General features: G+C 40.8%; 1 protein-coding gene across 2 annotated transcripts; it reads left to right on the top strand.

Annotated features, from left to right (window-relative positions):
• Positions 1–2,450: 2,450 nt before the first annotated feature.
• On the top strand, positions 2,451–16,325 carry LOC117440899 (caspase-3-like). 2 transcript variants are annotated; one of them, XM_034077115.2, is made up of 7 exons: positions 2,451–2,635; positions 4,454–4,522; positions 6,150–6,316; positions 13,354–13,482; positions 13,584–13,759; positions 15,322–15,442; positions 16,005–16,325. In XM_034077115.2, the coding sequence occupies exons 1-7, from the start codon at positions 2,622–2,624 to the stop codon at positions 16,238–16,240; spliced, it is 912 nt and encodes a 303-aa protein (XP_033933006.1). In that variant the 5' UTR covers positions 2,451–2,621; the 3' UTR covers positions 16,241–16,325. The 2 variants fall into 2 exon arrangements, with proteins under 2 accessions (XP_033933006.1, XP_033933007.1); XM_034077116.2 differs by lacking the exon at positions 2,451–2,635 and adding an exon at positions 2,690–2,798.
• Positions 16,326–18,108: the final 1,783 nt, after the last annotated feature.

Genomic DNA, 18,108 nt, shown 5'->3' with positions numbered 1-18,108 from the left:
AAATACATTTCTGAACTCCTGCTAAATTATGAACCATCCAGATCTCTCAGGTCTTCAGGGACTGGTCAGCTTTCTGTCCCCAGAGTCAGAACTAAACATGGTAAAGCAGCGTTCAGTTATTATGCCCCAAATATCTGGAACAAACTCCCAGAAACCTGCAGGTCTGCTGCAACTCTGACTACTTCTAAATCCAGGCTGAAGACTTTTCTTTTTGTCGCTGCTTTTCATTGAACTATTCATATCTTAGACTGCACTGTAACTTTTATCCATGTATTTTTTCTTTTTATGTTTATTTTATTAGCTTTTATTTTAATGACTGATTTTAAATGCCATTTTCTTAATGTCTTTCGTTTTTTGTAAAGCACTTTGAATTGCCTTGTGTTGAAAAGTGCTATATAAATAAACTTGCCTTGCCTTGCCTTACTTTTATATCAGCCTATTGAGTTACTTTACCAAAAGAGCATCAGGACTGTGTGAGGCATATGATAGCTGTAATGTTTCCATGTTGTACATGAAAGACTCAACTTGCTGGACGTTAACAGGGTTTATTCACCAGTGCTGGCTCACACACGTTATACATGCTTACTGTGTACTTCATCACTGCTAGTGTATCTATATGCTGTGTAGACAGCAGGGGGCGCAGTTATACTGAGAGCACAATACATTCACATGAATATCACAATAGCTATGTGATTAACATGATGATTCAGCCTCTATGGAGATAGACATATGACAAGCAGGCTCATTTCTGACGTGAAGCTAATCTGAACTAGACATTGAATACTGTGTTCTATTCCTCCATCTTGTGACTGTGTAATTCCCTCTCTTGGATATCAGCATCTGAAGGACACTGTTCAGGAACTAGTTGATGCTCTGTATGACTACTTCCATTCTGGAGAGGATCACAAATACATGGATCCTGAGGTTGAAGCTCAAGCCGGGGACCAGTGAGATTGTTCTAACAATTTCCAATAAAGGTTATTCTGAAACATAACTATCACTGTTGTCTTTCCTTCTATAACGGTAATGTAGGCCAAGAAAAACTTTGCATTGCATAATATTTAAACTTACATTCAGGCACTATAAATGAAGCCAAATATATGTCAAGTTGGGGCTTAGCCCACCAAAAAGTGCATAGTTGCAACTTAGGCAGTTAAGCATTTTAATATCAGTGCAATGGTGCAACACGGAAGGCAGACAGAATTGCTTATACACAGGTGTCACATGAAATGTAAATGTTCTGGAAAGTTCCTTATACAGCTTTAGCCTTTTTTATCTCATGAAGTCCCTAAGTGACACACCCTGAACAGTCTGGTGGGTTATGGTCCTTGTCATTTGCTTTTGTGTTCCCATAACAACATGTCCAAGATGTCCATGTGCCAGGCTATAACACATGTGACAGAACTAGCTACATTTGGAAAGGTTTTTTGTTGCTAAAGTTAACATTCAAGCCATTTAAGAATAAAAATGCTTACATGACATGTTATTTGTTAAACATTAAGCTGTCTTCGGCTCTTTTCTGCTGTAACAAATGTAAATTTCCCCTCTGTGGGACGAACAAAGGTATTCTGATTCTGATTACATTTAACCTGTTGTGGAAACATTTCTTGATGAAATTGATATGAAACAAATGCCATAAATATTGCTGTGACACTGGTGTCACATCGGGACTTTAACCCTAAACATTCACAGTAAACCCGGAGTGACATATATGCACAATTAGAAATATGATTATGATCTGGTCAGTTAATTTAGCTGATTCAATTATATTTAGTTAACATATGCTTTATTCTTCAATTCAAAGTATGTTCTAACAAATGTAAACCAAAAAATCATCCTTGTTAATTAAGTTATAAATAAGAGTTACTTTACCATTAAAGCCCAGATATTTGACACTAGGGGGGGTTACTTGTCAGAAATGTGTAGGTGGTCTATTTAGTCTAAATGACGTTCCCAAGCTTAATTTCCCCAAAAGTAGAAATGGGTCCGGGTTCCAATTTAAAGGCATAATAGAACTACCGTATTATATTCAACTTGTATTCCAACTTGGACTTACTTTTCTGTGGTTGACCGTTACTGTGACATTTCACTATAGCCACGGAAGATAGTTTGTGTGTTTCATTCCTATGCATCAAGGCTATTTTCATGTATTGTTGAGTTGTGTTCTGATGAGAGGGATACAGGTATTTCATAAAAAAACGTGCTCCCTGGAGAATATCTACAGAATTTATATCACAATTTAATCGGAGCTGATCACAACTTGTCATGAGTGAACTAGTCATGTCGATGAGCGTTCAGGCTGTGAATAAACAACTTGTGTTTTACTTTTAGGCTGCTGAAGGTATGGACAGCTTTCAAAGCTACTATACATCACATTAAGAACGATGTACAAATGAAAGTCGGAAACAAATATATAATTTAAATGATTTATTCAAGTTTGCAATGTTTTGAACAGGCATCCACACAGTCACCTACTTTGTAATGTTCGATACCTCCCTGTAAGCGTAACGATATCGACCTCTCACCCACAACCTCACATACGAGTACTGAATGTGCAGCAAAGTGATCGTAGGAAGGCATATTGCAAAAGATGAACGTAAACGACAAACGAGGCGATCGACATGTTTATTTCCTGGTAAGTCCACAATGGGTCCTCAATGTACACGCCCCGGATTCCTATGACGAAAATAATAGAATGTCGCCAGTTGTCATGACTCAATTTATACTGCAACACCGGTTGTAGTAGGCTATGCGTTTTTGTTTACGGGAAACTTAACTTTCGGGTACCACCTTAAAAGGTAGGTTAATGTTCATTCTGAAGTAGCAGGCAGTTGTGAATTCATTCGGTGTTTTTAAAATAAATGCAGGTGCGTTAAACCATAGTAGCCTCTGTTATGACAGATATTCAAAGTTTGGTTTCACTGGTGCATCCAGTATACTTGCTCGTTAGCTAGTTACAGCAAACATGCTCTCTAACACGATTACCGTTGTAATGTAATGTACTGTCACTTCTTCAGCGTACACAACACCGTACACAACACTCCTCAGACGAAATAAAGCGTTTATATAATATTCACTTTTTAATGAATATTCCCTTACAGGAGCTGCGGTATGATTTGTCAGTGACTCAAGTGGGTTTACAACACTCGGTTAATCATTCCCGCTTTTGACTGGCTCTGTTTGGTCAATGCAGTTTCGCTATGAGCTACCTCCTGACGTTAACAGTATTATATTGCGATATTCATATCATATATTACAGCATGCATCAGCTCCAGTGGTGTAGAGTAACTAAGTAGATGTACTCAAGTACTGTACTTAAATACAATTTTGAGGGACTCGGTGTTTTGCTTCTTTCAACTCCACTACAATTCAGATGTAAATCGTGTACTTTTATTCCTCTACATTTATTTATTACCTTTAGTTACTTTACAGATTTTGTTTAATGATGTGAAATATAATCAACACGTAAACAAAACTTTAGTTACACCTGGAGTACATTCACAAGCTAATTTAAACTAGCTGCACCTTTACTACTTAAATCACATATAATATATATTATAAGAAAATGGGCCAATCTCCATAATGAGTACTTTTACTTTCGGTACTTTAAGTATATTTTGATGCATTGCTTATACTTAAGTACTTTTACTTGAGTAACATTTGCATATACCTTATATTATGCACTGGAATTGAGTTTATAGTCACATTTCGTTTAAAGCCTCTGTGTAATGTACCATCCTGTGTAATGTACCATCCTTTGTAATGTACCACCTCCTGTATCAAATATGTTTTTTAAAAAGTGTCTGCTGCCCAATAAGGAACGTCTTTTCTTTTTTTCTTCTTTTTAAAAAGTTGTCAAATGTAAATCATACAGAAGGCTGCATTTAAAGAAGTGACTTCACCCAAATTGTACAGGAAAGACATTTCCATAAACAGCCTAGTTATCTTTTTGGCTATCTGGACATAGTGAATTGTCCGACCGGCCCACTCCGGTACCGGCCCACCGGGAAATCTCCCGGTATTCCCAATGGCCAGTCCGCCCCTGTATGCAATATTTCCTGTTGTGTATTATAGAAGAGTGGAGATGTCTTTACATAAAACATGTACTTTTTTGTTTTATGGATGGGACACGAGCAGAGGCTATTTCATACGGAAAAGGCCAAATATTTATGAAAGATTTAGCTAATTCTGCCACGATATGGGGTGACTTACTACCTTGGCTAAACTATTTCCTGGAGGGAAAACCTGTATTGCTTTAAACACTTATTTTTCTAATAAATTACAATGTTCAAAATTTCATTATCAGTTTTTATTTCTAAATTATGTTATCTATCCAGTTTCCTTCGGGGTGTGGTAGTCATTCTTATTTGCTAGAAAAATACTAATTGTTTAATAATGGTATGTTTCCATTGTATTTATTTTCTGATCTCTGCCTCTGAATTTGTGCCTGTAGGAACATGGCTGACGGAGACTTGCAGAGGGCTGAGGACACTGTGGACGCCTTAAAATTGTTTGGGAAAAGGTAATATTTGTACACTGATGACTATCTTACTATATAGTAAAATTGTGCCTCTTTGTTCCCGTTTTGTGACTTATTTAACTTTTTGTATTCCCCTTTTAATAACATTTGAATCCCTTCATGTCTCTTTGCAGCTGTGTTATCTCTCCTTGAAGTCTCTTTAAAGTGATTTTGTTTCTCTCTGAAGTATCTTTTGTCTCTTTTGCAGCTTTCACACCAGCGCTTTTCCCTTTCTAGCTCAGAGCGGGAGCTTTTCTGATTCAGCTCCGGTTTCCCTTTTCAGCTGCCGCTCTGTTCACACCGCCCACTGGCGCCCCAGAGCTGCCCCTGCTGCGTCATGACGTCACCGTTTACATCGCTGATTTGCTCCCCAACGGCAGCCATTACGGCGCTCACAACAACAACAACAACTGCGTCGGGTCGATGATCGTGTTGCTTTTAATCACACGAAGCCAGAATAAATTGAATAACGACTTCTCCAACCTTATACTTTGCTCCAGAGTGCCGTGGTTCATTGTTTATTAATGTATTTCTGCAGCATTTACCGACCACTGCAGTGCTGCTCTTCCACAGGAGTTTATTCTCCCGTTAGCTCCCGGTTAGCTCACACTGCAGCGGCCGCTCTAAAGTATTCACTGTCCGACTCACACAAGCAGCTGATGCATATCCCCAGTTCCCCTTAGCCTAAGTGAATGTGTGTCAGTCTGAATTGACGCTGTTTGGTATCACAACGCTGTTATGAAAGTTTCTCTGGTATAAAACGGGTGATGTTAGCATAGCAACCGAAGCTAAACTGACTACTTGCATCCGATAGCTGCAACAAAACAACACGTCTGCCTCTCTCCACAATGATCGATAACAGTGAACGGATGGTCAAAGTAAGGTACAAATAAACAGAATCACACGAAGCCTGGTTAGTGTTGCCTGACTTTATAAAGTGTGTTTATAAGCACTACTGCTTGTAGGCAGGCATAACAGTCGACCCATGTTCAGGGGAGGTGGGTTTAGTTTCCTGCACGCCTCGACGTAAGAGAGACGTAAGCGACGCCACCTCTTAGCTCCGAAGCTCTTGCCTCTAGACCGACAATTTTTTGGAGCTGGAAGTGAACCCGATTCCGGAGCTAAGAGCCGGCGCCGCTGCGGTGTGAACAGGAAAAAACGGCGCTTTTCAGGCTCCAGCTCCGAGCCGGAGCTGAAAAAGCGCTGGTGTGAAAGGGGCATCAGAGGTCTTTCTGTGTCTCTGTAACGTACTTGTAACTCTCTGATGTCGTTTTGTGTCTCTTTGTAGTATTTTTTGTCTCTTTGAAATCTGTTGTTTCTCTTCGAAGTCTTTGTAACTCGTTACAATTAATTTGTGTCTCTGAAGTATTTTTTGTCTGTTTTAAAATCGTTTTGAGTCTCTTTGACGTCTTTTTAACTCTTTCAAGTCGTCTTTGAAGTGTTTCTTTGTCTCTCTGTAGTTGCTTTGTGATTATTTTGAGTCTTTTTCTGTACGTAGCTCTTTTAGTTTCATTCTGTTGGTGAAGCCAAGAAGGGCCCTGATCATTTGGGTAATGGGGCTCTGTTTGGTAGGCCTATTTATTATCCATCCCTGTCTTCATGTGTGTACTGTGTGTGTATGTCTTTTTAGGTTGGGTGCAAAGCCTGCATGCAGCAGTGAGACTCCTAGCAGTGAGACTCCTGAGGAAACTGACTCTGCCCCCCGCAGCCGTAGTGACCCTTACCGCTACAAGATGGACTATCCCTGCATCGGAACCTGTCTGATCATCAACAACAAGAACTTCCACCCAAGCACAGGTAGATACACCCTTTCTACAAAACACAAAGGTCTTTTTCATTGTATAGTCACTTGCATTCAATGTTCTGCATCTTTAATAATGTACACAACAAACATAAAATAAGTATACAAAAGGTCTTCTCTGATGGACTTGTACCAAATCTCCCCCTCCGTATATTTATATAAAAAAAAAGAAATTATTGAAAGCCTCCACCCTGTCACATCATCACCTTTAGTAATTTACTAAAATGTCAAATTAGTTAGTGTTTGGCCATTTTCTGTTAATTACACACAATTAGACAAAAGACTGCGGAAGCCCTTAGAGGCAAGAAAGACAAAGAAAAAATCAAGTGAACCATTTTATAATTTACATTACATTTGTTTGTGACTTAAACAAATGTGGAAAAAAGCATTTTCCTTCTATCATGTTATATGTAATTATTAGGGCTGTCAAGTTAATGCGTTAATAAGCATTAACGCCACTAATTATTTTAACGCGATTAACGCATGTGTATTTTTTGTCCTCGGCCGCCCCGTAGTTTCAGAGTAGTTTAAAATACCATCTACAAGCTGATGCTGACAGCCCCGCTCCTGCCGCCCGCTTGCGGCAGACCACACTTCCACGCTCACCGGCAGGCCCGGGCTGGCCATCGGGAGGACCGGGAGGGTGTGTGTATGTGTGGCACGAGCGAGCGAGAGAGAGAGAACGCGCACACCTTACTTGTATTGTTGTTGTTAGCATCTGTTGCTAGCTAGCTGCGCTAACGGATATAAGGAGCTGTTTCAATGAAAACAGAGGAGCGACATTTCGCCGACAACTGCGCTGAGCACTTGACTTTATGCAGGTAGCCAGACAGTGGGACATTGTACGAAAAGTCAGCACACTCGGCACAGATAGTGCGCGCAACATGATTGCAGCGTCCAGGCAGCTCCCGTTCGAGCATATGCCTTGAGTTGCACATAGCTCCAACGATCCATCACAGTGTCTCTCTCCACACACACGCACACGCACACGCACACGCACACACACTTTGTATTGTATTATTGTATTGTATGAGAGAGGTTCCAGGTTGAATTGAGGCGAATATTTGTAATGTTCAGAGGTTGTTGTTTAATATTCATGACAATATTTGTCATTGTTCAAATGATAATAAACAAAAATTTTCATAAAGCATATTTGTCCACTCAGTATTAAATTATTATTATTAAGTATTAAGAGTATTAAAAACTTGAAAAATATCCCTCTAAGGTACATTTAGAACAGACAAAAAATGTACATCACAGAAATGGTACACAACAGAATACAGTACATTACGTAATGTACATTACATAAGAAATGTTTAAAAGGAACATACCGTACTTTCTCACATTTGATTATTTTATTTGCATCATATGGGAACACAAAAGACTCAAACCAGTAAAACAAAACAAAATGGCTGCTAAAATGTCCCTGAGAACAATCATTAGGGCCTGAGCACGAAGTGTGCAAAGACCTATTGTTCTGCATAGAATTCTTATTCTTCATAAATCAAATCAAATCAAGTTTTATTTATATAGCACATTTATAAACGATTTTTGGTCGAGCCAAAGTGCTGTACATATAATAAAAAAGCCTACAGTAGAGACACTTTACAGCAAATACAACAGCACAGATTGTTCAGAATATCAGTATGAGAAAAACGACACCCTCTATCCTTAGACCCTCACATCGTACAAGGAAAAACTTCCGGAGAAAACCCACAGTTTAAGGGAAAAAAATGGGAGAAACCTCAGGGAGAGCAACAGAGGAGGGATCCCTCTCCCAGGACGGACAGACGTGCAATCGATGCCGTGTGTAAATCGAAGAGATAATACAATTTACAGCATATAGACCGAATGTTAGGAAATGCATGTGTCTGTAATAAGAAGATGAATCCACGAGGATGTCAGCTACAATCCTGTGGAAGCCATCAGGGAAGCAGCATGACAAGACCCAAGGCAGGACCGCAGAGACAGGTTCATCCACGACCCGAAGTCCACGACTTAATCCAGAACTCAGGATAGAGGATCCAAGACACAGGACTACAGCAAAAGGATCAGCCTCGACTCCGGATCCCGGCGTAGATATAGATACAATACAAGAAAAAAGATTTGGCTGGTTTAATCGGAACAAGAGAATACACAGACACAGACAGAGAGGGAAAAGGTCATTGGATAAAAGTTATTCTTGATAACCCTCTAGAAAGATCTCATGAACTTCCCCACTCAATCTATCAAGACCCGAGCAGTTCTATTATATATAGGATAAGAAACAGAGATAGGGAGCACAACAACCTATCTCTTCGTCAGATGCACTCCCCCGCTTATCTAAGCGACTCTGTACCCCGTTACCCTCTACAAGGCCATAGACCAGCAGAGGGAAAATGGGGGGGTGGGTAAGGGCAAGGGTTTTTAAGAATAAACCGCAAGGGTCTAAAGGGAAAAAAGATGAAATATAAGGTACTATATTTTAAGTAATCCTATCTACTATTCCTATATTCGAATAATGTATAAACTATTTAAAAAATACTTTATGAAATCCTATGTTATGTTATAAATATTAAAATAAAGAACTAAATGAATAACTAAATAAATGAATAAATAGATAATTAAACAAAAGCCAGAGAGAAAAAGTGAGTTTTAAGTGTTGATTTAAAAAACCCCAGGGTCTGGGCCGACCTCACATGGAGGGGAAAGTATTCCAGAGCCTAGGGCCAGCCGCTGCAAAAGCTCGATGTCCTCGGGTTTTAAGCCTGGTCTTAGGCACTATCAACAGCAGCTGATCAGCCGACCTTAAGGCTCTGCCTGGGGTGTAGCGATGGAGAAGTTCGGCTATATCGGCAGGAGCCAGCCCATTTAGGGCTTTAAAAACAAATAAAAGGAGTTTAAAATCTATTCTGAACCGAACTGGAAGCTAGTGCAATGAAGCCAGAATTGGGGTGACATGGTTGCGCTTTTTATGGCCAGTGAGAAGACGTGCAGCTGCATTCTGAACTAGCCGAAGGCGTCTAATTGAGGCCTGGTCCATACCCACATACAGAGCATTGCAGTAATCCAGTCTCGAGGTAACAAAGGCGTTAATAACCCTTTCTAGGTCTTTAAAAGATAAAAACGACTTGGTCTTAGCCAATAGTCGTATTTTGAAAAAGCAGGTCTTGACTACAATACTAACCTGCTTATCAAATTTAAAGGCGCTGTTAAAGGTCACTCCAAGGTTCATAACAGAGGGGAGGATATTTTTATTGAGGGAGCCCAAAATATCAACCGGGGAGACTATTGGTTGGGGTCCAAAAAAGATGACCTCGGTCTTGCTCTTGAGGGTAAGGAAGTTTTGGCTCAGCCAGAATTTAATCTCTGTTAAGCAGTCCTTCAACTGCTGTAGTGAGTTGGCATTTTGATTGAGAGGCAGATAAATCTGTACATTATCAGCATAACAATGGAAGGGGATATTATGTTTTGTGAGAATTGAACCTAGGGGCAGTATGTACAATGGGAAAATGATGGGGCCCAGAATCGAGCCTTGCTAAGAGGGGCTTTGGCAGAGGAGAAGACACCTAACTGCATTGAGAAGCTACGGTCCGTCAAATAAGACCTGAACCATGCAAGGGCATAACCTGTAATGCCTGCGGACTGTTCAAGCCGTGACAACAGGATACTATGGTCCACAGTGTCAAAGGCAGCAGTTAAATCTAACAGCAGCTGGGCTGCCTGAATCGGCGGCTAAGAGCAGATCATTAAAAACTCTTAAAAGTGCTGTTTCAGTACTATGCATAGGTTTAAAGCCAGACTGACATTTTTCATGGATACCATGCATGGTTAAAAATGACTGCAGCTGGGCGTAGACTACTCGCTCCAGGGCTTTAGATAAAAAGGGTAGCTGGGAGATGGGCCTGAAATTTGCGAGAATGGAGGGATCAAGATTTATTTATTTTTTTAAATCCCTAACCAGAGGTTTAGACTCGCAGCACACATGGACATTAAAGTCTCCGCAGATGAAAACACAATCATATTTCACCATGATCCCAGACAAAAAGTCAGAAAAGTCAGTTATGAAATCATTATTGTATAGGCGAGGCTGGATTCAATTCAAAAAGCTGCAACTCAAAGCTAGTTACTGGGTGAAGCAAACGGCATTGGAGATTAGCTCTAAACACTGAAGCTATACCCCCACCACGACCGGTGGTACGGGGGGAGCTGAAGAAAGTACAGTCGGGAGGAAGAAGTTCAGCACACACACACACACACACACACACACACACACACACACACACACACACACACACACACACACACACACACACACACACACACACACACACACACACACACACACACACACACACACACACACCACACACACACACACACACACACACACACACACACACACACACACACACACACACACACACACACACACACACACACACACACACACACACACACACACACACACACACACACACACACACACACACACACACAGGGAGGATACATCAGTGTACCCTCGGTTAAAGCTCCTCCAGAGAGCCTCCTCTCTCCTCTCTCTCTCCTCTACATCAGTGTACCCTCAGTTATAGCTCCTCCAGAGAGACTCCTCTCTCCTCTAAATTAGTGTGTCCTTGGTTACATTACATTACATGTCACTTGTTAGACGCTTTTATCCAAAGCGACTTACATACTCAATACTGTGGGCAATCCCCACAGGAGCCATTTGGGTTGAAGTGTCTTGCCCAGAGACACAACGACATATTGACTGCAGTGGGGTTTGAACCTCTGACCCCCTGATCCGAACACCAACACACAACCCACTGCACCACGGTTACTGCTCCTCCAGACAGCCTCCGCGATAATCGTTCTTCGACGAGCCTTTGGAGACATTTGTTTTCCTTCGAGGCGGCGCGCCCACATCCGTTTTCCGGGTCGGTGCCGGAGGACCCAGGAGTCCAGGGGTGTTTCTCAATCTTGAGTACGCTTGCTTGGTAGCACATGTCTTCCGAGCGTCTTGCTTCAGAAGGGAAGCAAGAATACTTCCTGGCATTCGGAAAACAAAGAGTGGAACAGGCTAGCAAGTGTGCAGGTGTGCATCACATAAGAAGCCCCGCTTTACATTTTCCGCCACAGATTTGGGGAAATTGGTCCGTGCGCAAAGCATTGTGGGGATTTTAAGACCATGGAGTCTACACATGTGCAGCCTCGAAATTTCTCCAAACGAAGTACACCAAGCTCGGTAGAATTCCAAGTATGCTGGACATTGGAACAGTACTTCGGCGGCACTCGATGACGTAGTATACTTGAAATAGTGGCTCTGGAGCAGCTTTACTAGCGATTGAGAAACACCCCTTGGACTTGAACACTTGAGAAATGACAAACTGCTCATTTCGGAGGACTCGCAAGCGTCTGCTTGACGCCGGAACGACCGGCGACCCTCCCCGACAGGCGCTCGGACACGAAGGCCAGCCCACAACTGTGCACGTCTGTGACCGCAGTTTTAATTTCTAGTGTTACGGTTCTTACACATCCTTTTCCAGCTATGTATTTCCAGCTTCACTCGTTTCCATTTTTGCCCAAATTACTTTACTTTATATTTACCGTATATACCGCCATATTCCCCATAATTGTTTTTCAAAGTTCCTTTTCTCTCACCCGGCAAACAGCAAAACCTTTTATATTTCACAAACATGGATCTCAAAGCTTCTATAACAGAGAACAAAGAAATGTAGGCAGCATAAACTATATTCTCTTAGGTCTACAAAGTAAAACTCTAATATTAGTAGGGATGCTCCAATCGCCAATTTTGGGGCCAGAATCAGTATCGGCCGATCGCCGATCCGATCAAGTGGGCGGGGCCTATGGAGATCTTACATTTAAAGTGATATTTAAACAGGCCCGGTTCCAGAACAAAACGACTCAGGGTGCATCTGAGATTAGAGAGGGTGCAGTGGTAAAGTGCTATTTTTATAAGTGGGGAGTGGACCTAACTCTAACCCCCCTCTAGGGGGGTCCTCACCTTCTCTAGGGGGGGCATGCCCCCCCTGAAGATTTAAAAAAAAAAAATGTAAGTTAAAAGCATCAATCTGGTGCACTTTGAGAGCACCCTTATGCACCCCTGTAGAACCGGGCCTGTGTTTAAAACTCAGTTAATGGGGCTCATTCACTGGCGTTTCCACAAACAACAACCAACATAATTATTACATTCAAATGAAGTACATTATTCAAGTTTACATCAACTTTGGATAATAACACAGGGGGAAATGAGCAGAAGCGCTCTCTTTTCCTCTCTCCCTCTCTCTCCCCCTCTCTCCCTCTCATGACAGCCTGTCAGTATCTCATGCAGCTCACTGATCCAGTAATGAGTGACACGACAGTGAAGAATAAACATATTTATAACTAGTTTAGCTTGTTCCAGAGGTAGATAAAATAGCGAAGTGTATTAGGTCTAACTCTTAGTGTGTGTGTTGCTACGCTCACCGGTCCGTCACAGCGGGTGGAGCTGCAGGATTTCTGCTTCACACACGTTGCATACCGCTATCAGAGGCAGTCGGGCATTTGCGGCGCCCTACTTAGGTTGGTGTGTCCCGCACCGCCGTTGCTTTACGGCACATTTTCACACCTCCCGCCAAAGAAAGTCGGCCAAAGAAATCACTCTGATTGGCTGTTGCCTCTTTTGAATGACGAATACACACTACCGCTGCCTGCTGGTAAGGACAGTTATTGCCACTCGTCGACTGAAGTCTTTGCGGTGTGTTCGTAGGCGGGCGGCATAGGCAGGCAGCGTAGCCGACGCAGGCGACGTAGCGGACGTAAAAGTCGGGACGCCTTCGGTACGCGTTCTTTGGTCTCAGGTTGGTGTGTAGCGGCCTTTAGAGAGCACCGATCGATCGGCAGAGAGTGAGTATCGGCGGAGGATCGGTGGTCGATCGTTCGGAGCACCCCTAAATATTAGCTGTCCACACTTTTAGTATGAGTTGAAAATGTTAATTTCATATCAAAGTAATCCCGTCCCTGGACTGCTCTACTTGTGTTTGTGTCTCTCTAGGGATGACTGCTCGTAACGGGACGGATTTAGATGCTGCTGCTGCCATGAAGACCTTCTCTGAGATGGGTTATAAGGTCCAGTTTGCCAATGATCAGACCGTGAAGGAGATGAAACAACTGTTGTGTAATGGTAACAGAAACCAGTGTTTCATTCATTCCAAACTACCACTGTGTGAAATCAAAATCTGACAAGTTTACTCTTGTCTTGTTTTTTCTCGCTTGTGCCTCTAGCATCCAAGGCGGACCACAGTCAAAATGCATCATTTGCTTGTGTGTTGCTGAGTCACGGAGATGACGGGGTGATATACGGTATCGACGGCTGTGAACAGCTTGAGGAACTGATAAAGCACTTTAAAGGAGATCGCTGTAGGGGTCTGGTGGGGAAACCCAAGCTCTTCTTCATACAGGTGAGAAATAAACAAAGTGACACAAACCTGTTTTACCGGTACCGTCTCTTGCCACATAAGTCGGTGAAATGCTAGCAATACTGACAATGATTTGACATACATTTTTTTTTATAGCCGGGGTTAATAAGTTATGCCTACACACAGGTAAAAAAATAAACACAAACATCTTGAATAACGTCTTTAGCTAACAAGATGCATTTTTTAAATCAACAAATAGCCCATTTGTGCATATCTGTAGCTCTTTGTCTTATTAAAGCACCATTCATGCCAAAAATTGGCTAAATGAAACTACGAAACATCATCACGCCGAACATTAGCTGCCTTTAACTTAGCAATGTGGACGTGACCTCATGTGACTGTGGTCTGACTTCTTACTTCTGGTGATTGCATTTAGGCTTCAAAAACATAAAAGTTGGGTAAAGATATGGAGATTAACCTGCTAAAAGAAGTCTTATGAAAGCTAGTTTGCCACAGAGCTTAGTCTCTGCAATATCTTAAAAGCGAATGGAAGATCCCATTGTATTTTAGTCTAGCGAACTTGTGCGATTCTAACTTCCTGGTCGGCATCCTAAAATATATCATACCTGTACCACTCTATAAAAGCTCAGTACAGCTTACTTTTTCCATTTTAACCTTTAACAATAAAATATACATTTAAATTCACTAAGTTATTTGGCTAACAAAGAAAAGTTTTCCAGTTTATCTTTGGGATTTCAAAGAAGGAATCCTCACTAGCTGTTCATGCAAAAATAATGCAAACGAGGCTCTCTCTCGGGGGGTTGTATTGGGAAAAGGCTGCAACAAAAACTGCCCCTGCTGACATTCATTACAGCAGAATTTTCTCCTTGGTTTAGTATCAGGATCGTCCCTATTGGCCGAATAAAAACAGGCTAAATATCCAAGTCAACCAAAACACTGTAAAATGTATCCCTCTCATATCTGCACTCTGCAATTATATAACAAGATTCAGCTGTTCAAAACGTAGATAGTTTGCAATCCAAGCAAAGAGAACAAGGAAGTTCTGTTTTTCAAACTGTGGATTGAAAATCCACACCAAATGTGGTTTTCCCTTTTTTTAAAGTTCTAAGTAAGGGATAATGTGCGCGAGCCAGTCATTAATGAAAACATAACACTGACCGGTTGAGCAGGATCAAGACGCGGAGCAGAGGGTTTTGAAAATCGCCTCAAAATAATGATTTTTTTTAATGATTTTATTGATATCAAAAATACCGTATTGCTTCCGATAAGAGAAAATGATCAGCAGCACTGAACAAGGTTTTCTGTAACTGTCCAAGTCTGTTCACATTTTCTTTTCCATCACCAGTCTTGAAACACTGCCAGAGCTTTAGTTCCTGTCTGTCTTCTGCTGATTTCTCTGACGTCAAGTATTCCACTGTCTTACCTGATGAAGGAAAACTAAGTAAATAAAAACACTGGTTGTTATAGCATCTGTAAACCACATGCAGTGTTTACAGAGCTTCTGTAGCACCATGAAACACCATCACACTTAATGTACATCTATTAATGGTAACATATGCAGCTGTGACCCCTGTCCTCTGCAGGCGTGCCGTGGGTCGGGCCTGGATGAGGGATCCTGCATTGAGGAGGACAGTGTGGATGCCCAATCATCTAAGAGGATTCCAGTGGAGGCAGACTTCCTTTATGCTTATTCCACTGCTCCAGGTAACTTCAAGCAGAAGTGTTAGAAAAGTCAAATGGAGTATAAGGGCCATTTTATTTCAAATAATGTATATATGTTGGAGGGGGGGGGGGTAATATTATGAGAGAAAACTCAGATTTTCAATGATTTAAGTCTAAAAAATACATAGGATGTAATATAGGATATGGTAAAAAAAAATAAAACATATAGGAAATAATTCAGATTTTATCACAAAAACTCCATACCATCGTAATTGTATGGACTTTGTAGAAACATAGCTGTGAATTAAACTATTTAGAAGAAAACAACACGTGAAAAAATATTCAAGTTCTGCTCTCATGAATGTACAACTTTAATCGTCTCCTTTTATTTTTGTATCACCTGGCGCTATAATTATTATTAATAACATTTCCTACAATGGCCATTATACGCCGTCATAGTTAAATACTTCTTGTCCTGCTATAATTTCCTGCCTTTATGCGTTATTTTCATGAAAATACACACTGTCTGATACCTGTATAAAGCTGAATTTGGCACTACAGTGTGTGTGAGCCTTGTAATCAGAGTGTTCACACTGTCCTTCAGGCTACTACTCATGGAGGAACCAAAGCAACGGCTCCTGGTTCATGCAGTCTCTGTGTGAGATGCTGCAGAGATTCAGCGGAGAGCTGGAGCTCATGCAGATCATGACCCGAGTCAACCGAAAGGTGGCGCTGCACTTTGAGTCCTCCTCCAACTTGCCGGGGTACAGCGGGAAGAAGCAGATCCCCTGCATCGTCTCAATGCTGACCAAAGACTTCTACTTTCCTAAAAAAAGATAGAGCGTTCTTAACTACAATCAGAGTCTAAAAACCAGGTATTACTTATTTTTACCGAAAAGAAAATACGGCATCCAAGAGAGTAGATCTCTTGGATGCCGTATTTTCTTTTCCATTTTCTATGTCCATTGTCTTAAAACACTGCCAGAGCCTTGTTCGATTAACAACATTAAAATGACCGAACTTCTTTCCGCGGATTGACAGCGTCGTCCTGAGCGAAGGTCTGTTAGCAGAAAGATTAACCTCTAGAATGTCCAAATTGACCAATCAGAATCAAGTCTTCAACTGAGCTGTGTAATAATGAGCATTAACTTTCTTATATGATTTTTTTTTTTATAGTGGTTTTAGAAAACGTTTTTACTTCCTGTGGTGCAGTAAAGGGTGTTGGGAACATTATCAGTGATTTCACACTAAAACATAAGCAGAAGCCTGGAAATGTGGACTTCTTTTATAATAGCATTAAACTGTATGTTTAAGGATAAACAATGAGTTTACAACATACAATGTGTTTCTGCGTTTTAACAGTTTTTGAATGCAATCAATACACAAGCACAAATGGATCATCATAACATTTCAGGCAATGGCATTAAAAAGAAAAAACTGTAATTACACAGGAATTATTTTACGGAGCAAACACTTACATTTAGTAAATCAACAAAACAATATTAATTAATATAATATTTACATGTTTTAAGAAATACATTTTTCAGCATCTAGAAAGTACCTTTTATGCAGAACAACAATATGATGAAATTAAAGGTAAGAATTCCTGTAAGTCAAAAATAATAACTTTATTTGTAAAAGTAATGACAGTATCTAAAAAATAACAAGAAAACTCATTTTGAGATAATGACCAGAGAAGTTTCTCATTATAAAAACTTGCAGGTAGGCCTGTCACGATAATTAATTGTGTTAGACGATACATTTTTCCGGAGATTATTGCAATAAACGATAATATTGTCGGCACTGTTGTAAGACCATTTTAGACCACTAACATAATGATAATATATAATAATAATTCAAGTACATCCTTTCAAACAGAAATGTTTATTGAACATTCAACATTGCAAATGAAATGTGAAATAATATTCAAATATATAAATTATATATAATAAATAAAGCAAATACATTTAATTATAACAAATTAATTGAAATCACACATAACCATAACAATCAATTAAATAGACTCAGGCTGGAAAACAGAGCTCTCTCTCTCATATATATATATATATATAAATAAATATGAGCACACATTGTCTCACAAGCAAAAAAAACCTCCTTAAAACAACAGTCAAGTGTTCAGTCCACTGTCCATACAAAGACCCAGATGCCTCAACAGGCCATATCCAAATCTGTATTTCAAAGATTTCGAGCAAGGAACACCAACATGTTTGCATTGTCGGGCAAATGCATCTTTGATTGCAAACTGTCGGGAAGGTGGGGGCTCTCCATCTCTACCTGCCGTGTTTGCTCCCAGCTAGGAAAACGGAATGGGGTGGTTGTGTTTCAGGTGCAGTTTAAGGTTGGTCGTATTGCTAGCTTTTGTTGCTACCTTTTTAGGGTTAGGGTTATTCGGCTCATTCAAGTCCGTAGGTTCGCCTCGTTGATTTGGCTTAAATCCAAAATATTCCCACACCGGAGATGTGGTATTAGGTTTTGCAACCACTTCCATTTAACTTCAAATTCCCCTCGAGTAAGTCACACGTTGTCTCCTGCTTATCTCTATATTATTAATTTGGCTGCTACACTGCTGCACGCGGAGTGTCCTGACCTGGCTGTGTCATGGGCTGTGTGTGAGCCCCGCCCCTCACAGTGCGCCTGGCTAAAATACTGGTCACATCCTTATGTAAACAAACACGCATGTAAATGGC

This window comes from Pseudochaenichthys georgianus, unplaced genomic scaffold, assembly GCF_902827115.2.
Source record: "Pseudochaenichthys georgianus unplaced genomic scaffold, fPseGeo1.2 scaffold_1316_arrow_ctg1, whole genome shotgun sequence".
In the NCBI taxonomy this organism is placed as follows: domain Eukaryota; kingdom Metazoa; phylum Chordata; class Actinopteri; order Perciformes; family Channichthyidae; genus Pseudochaenichthys; species Pseudochaenichthys georgianus.
The sequence above is the reverse complement of the archived record's forward strand: the minus strand, read 5'-3'. Positions and strand labels throughout refer to the sequence as shown.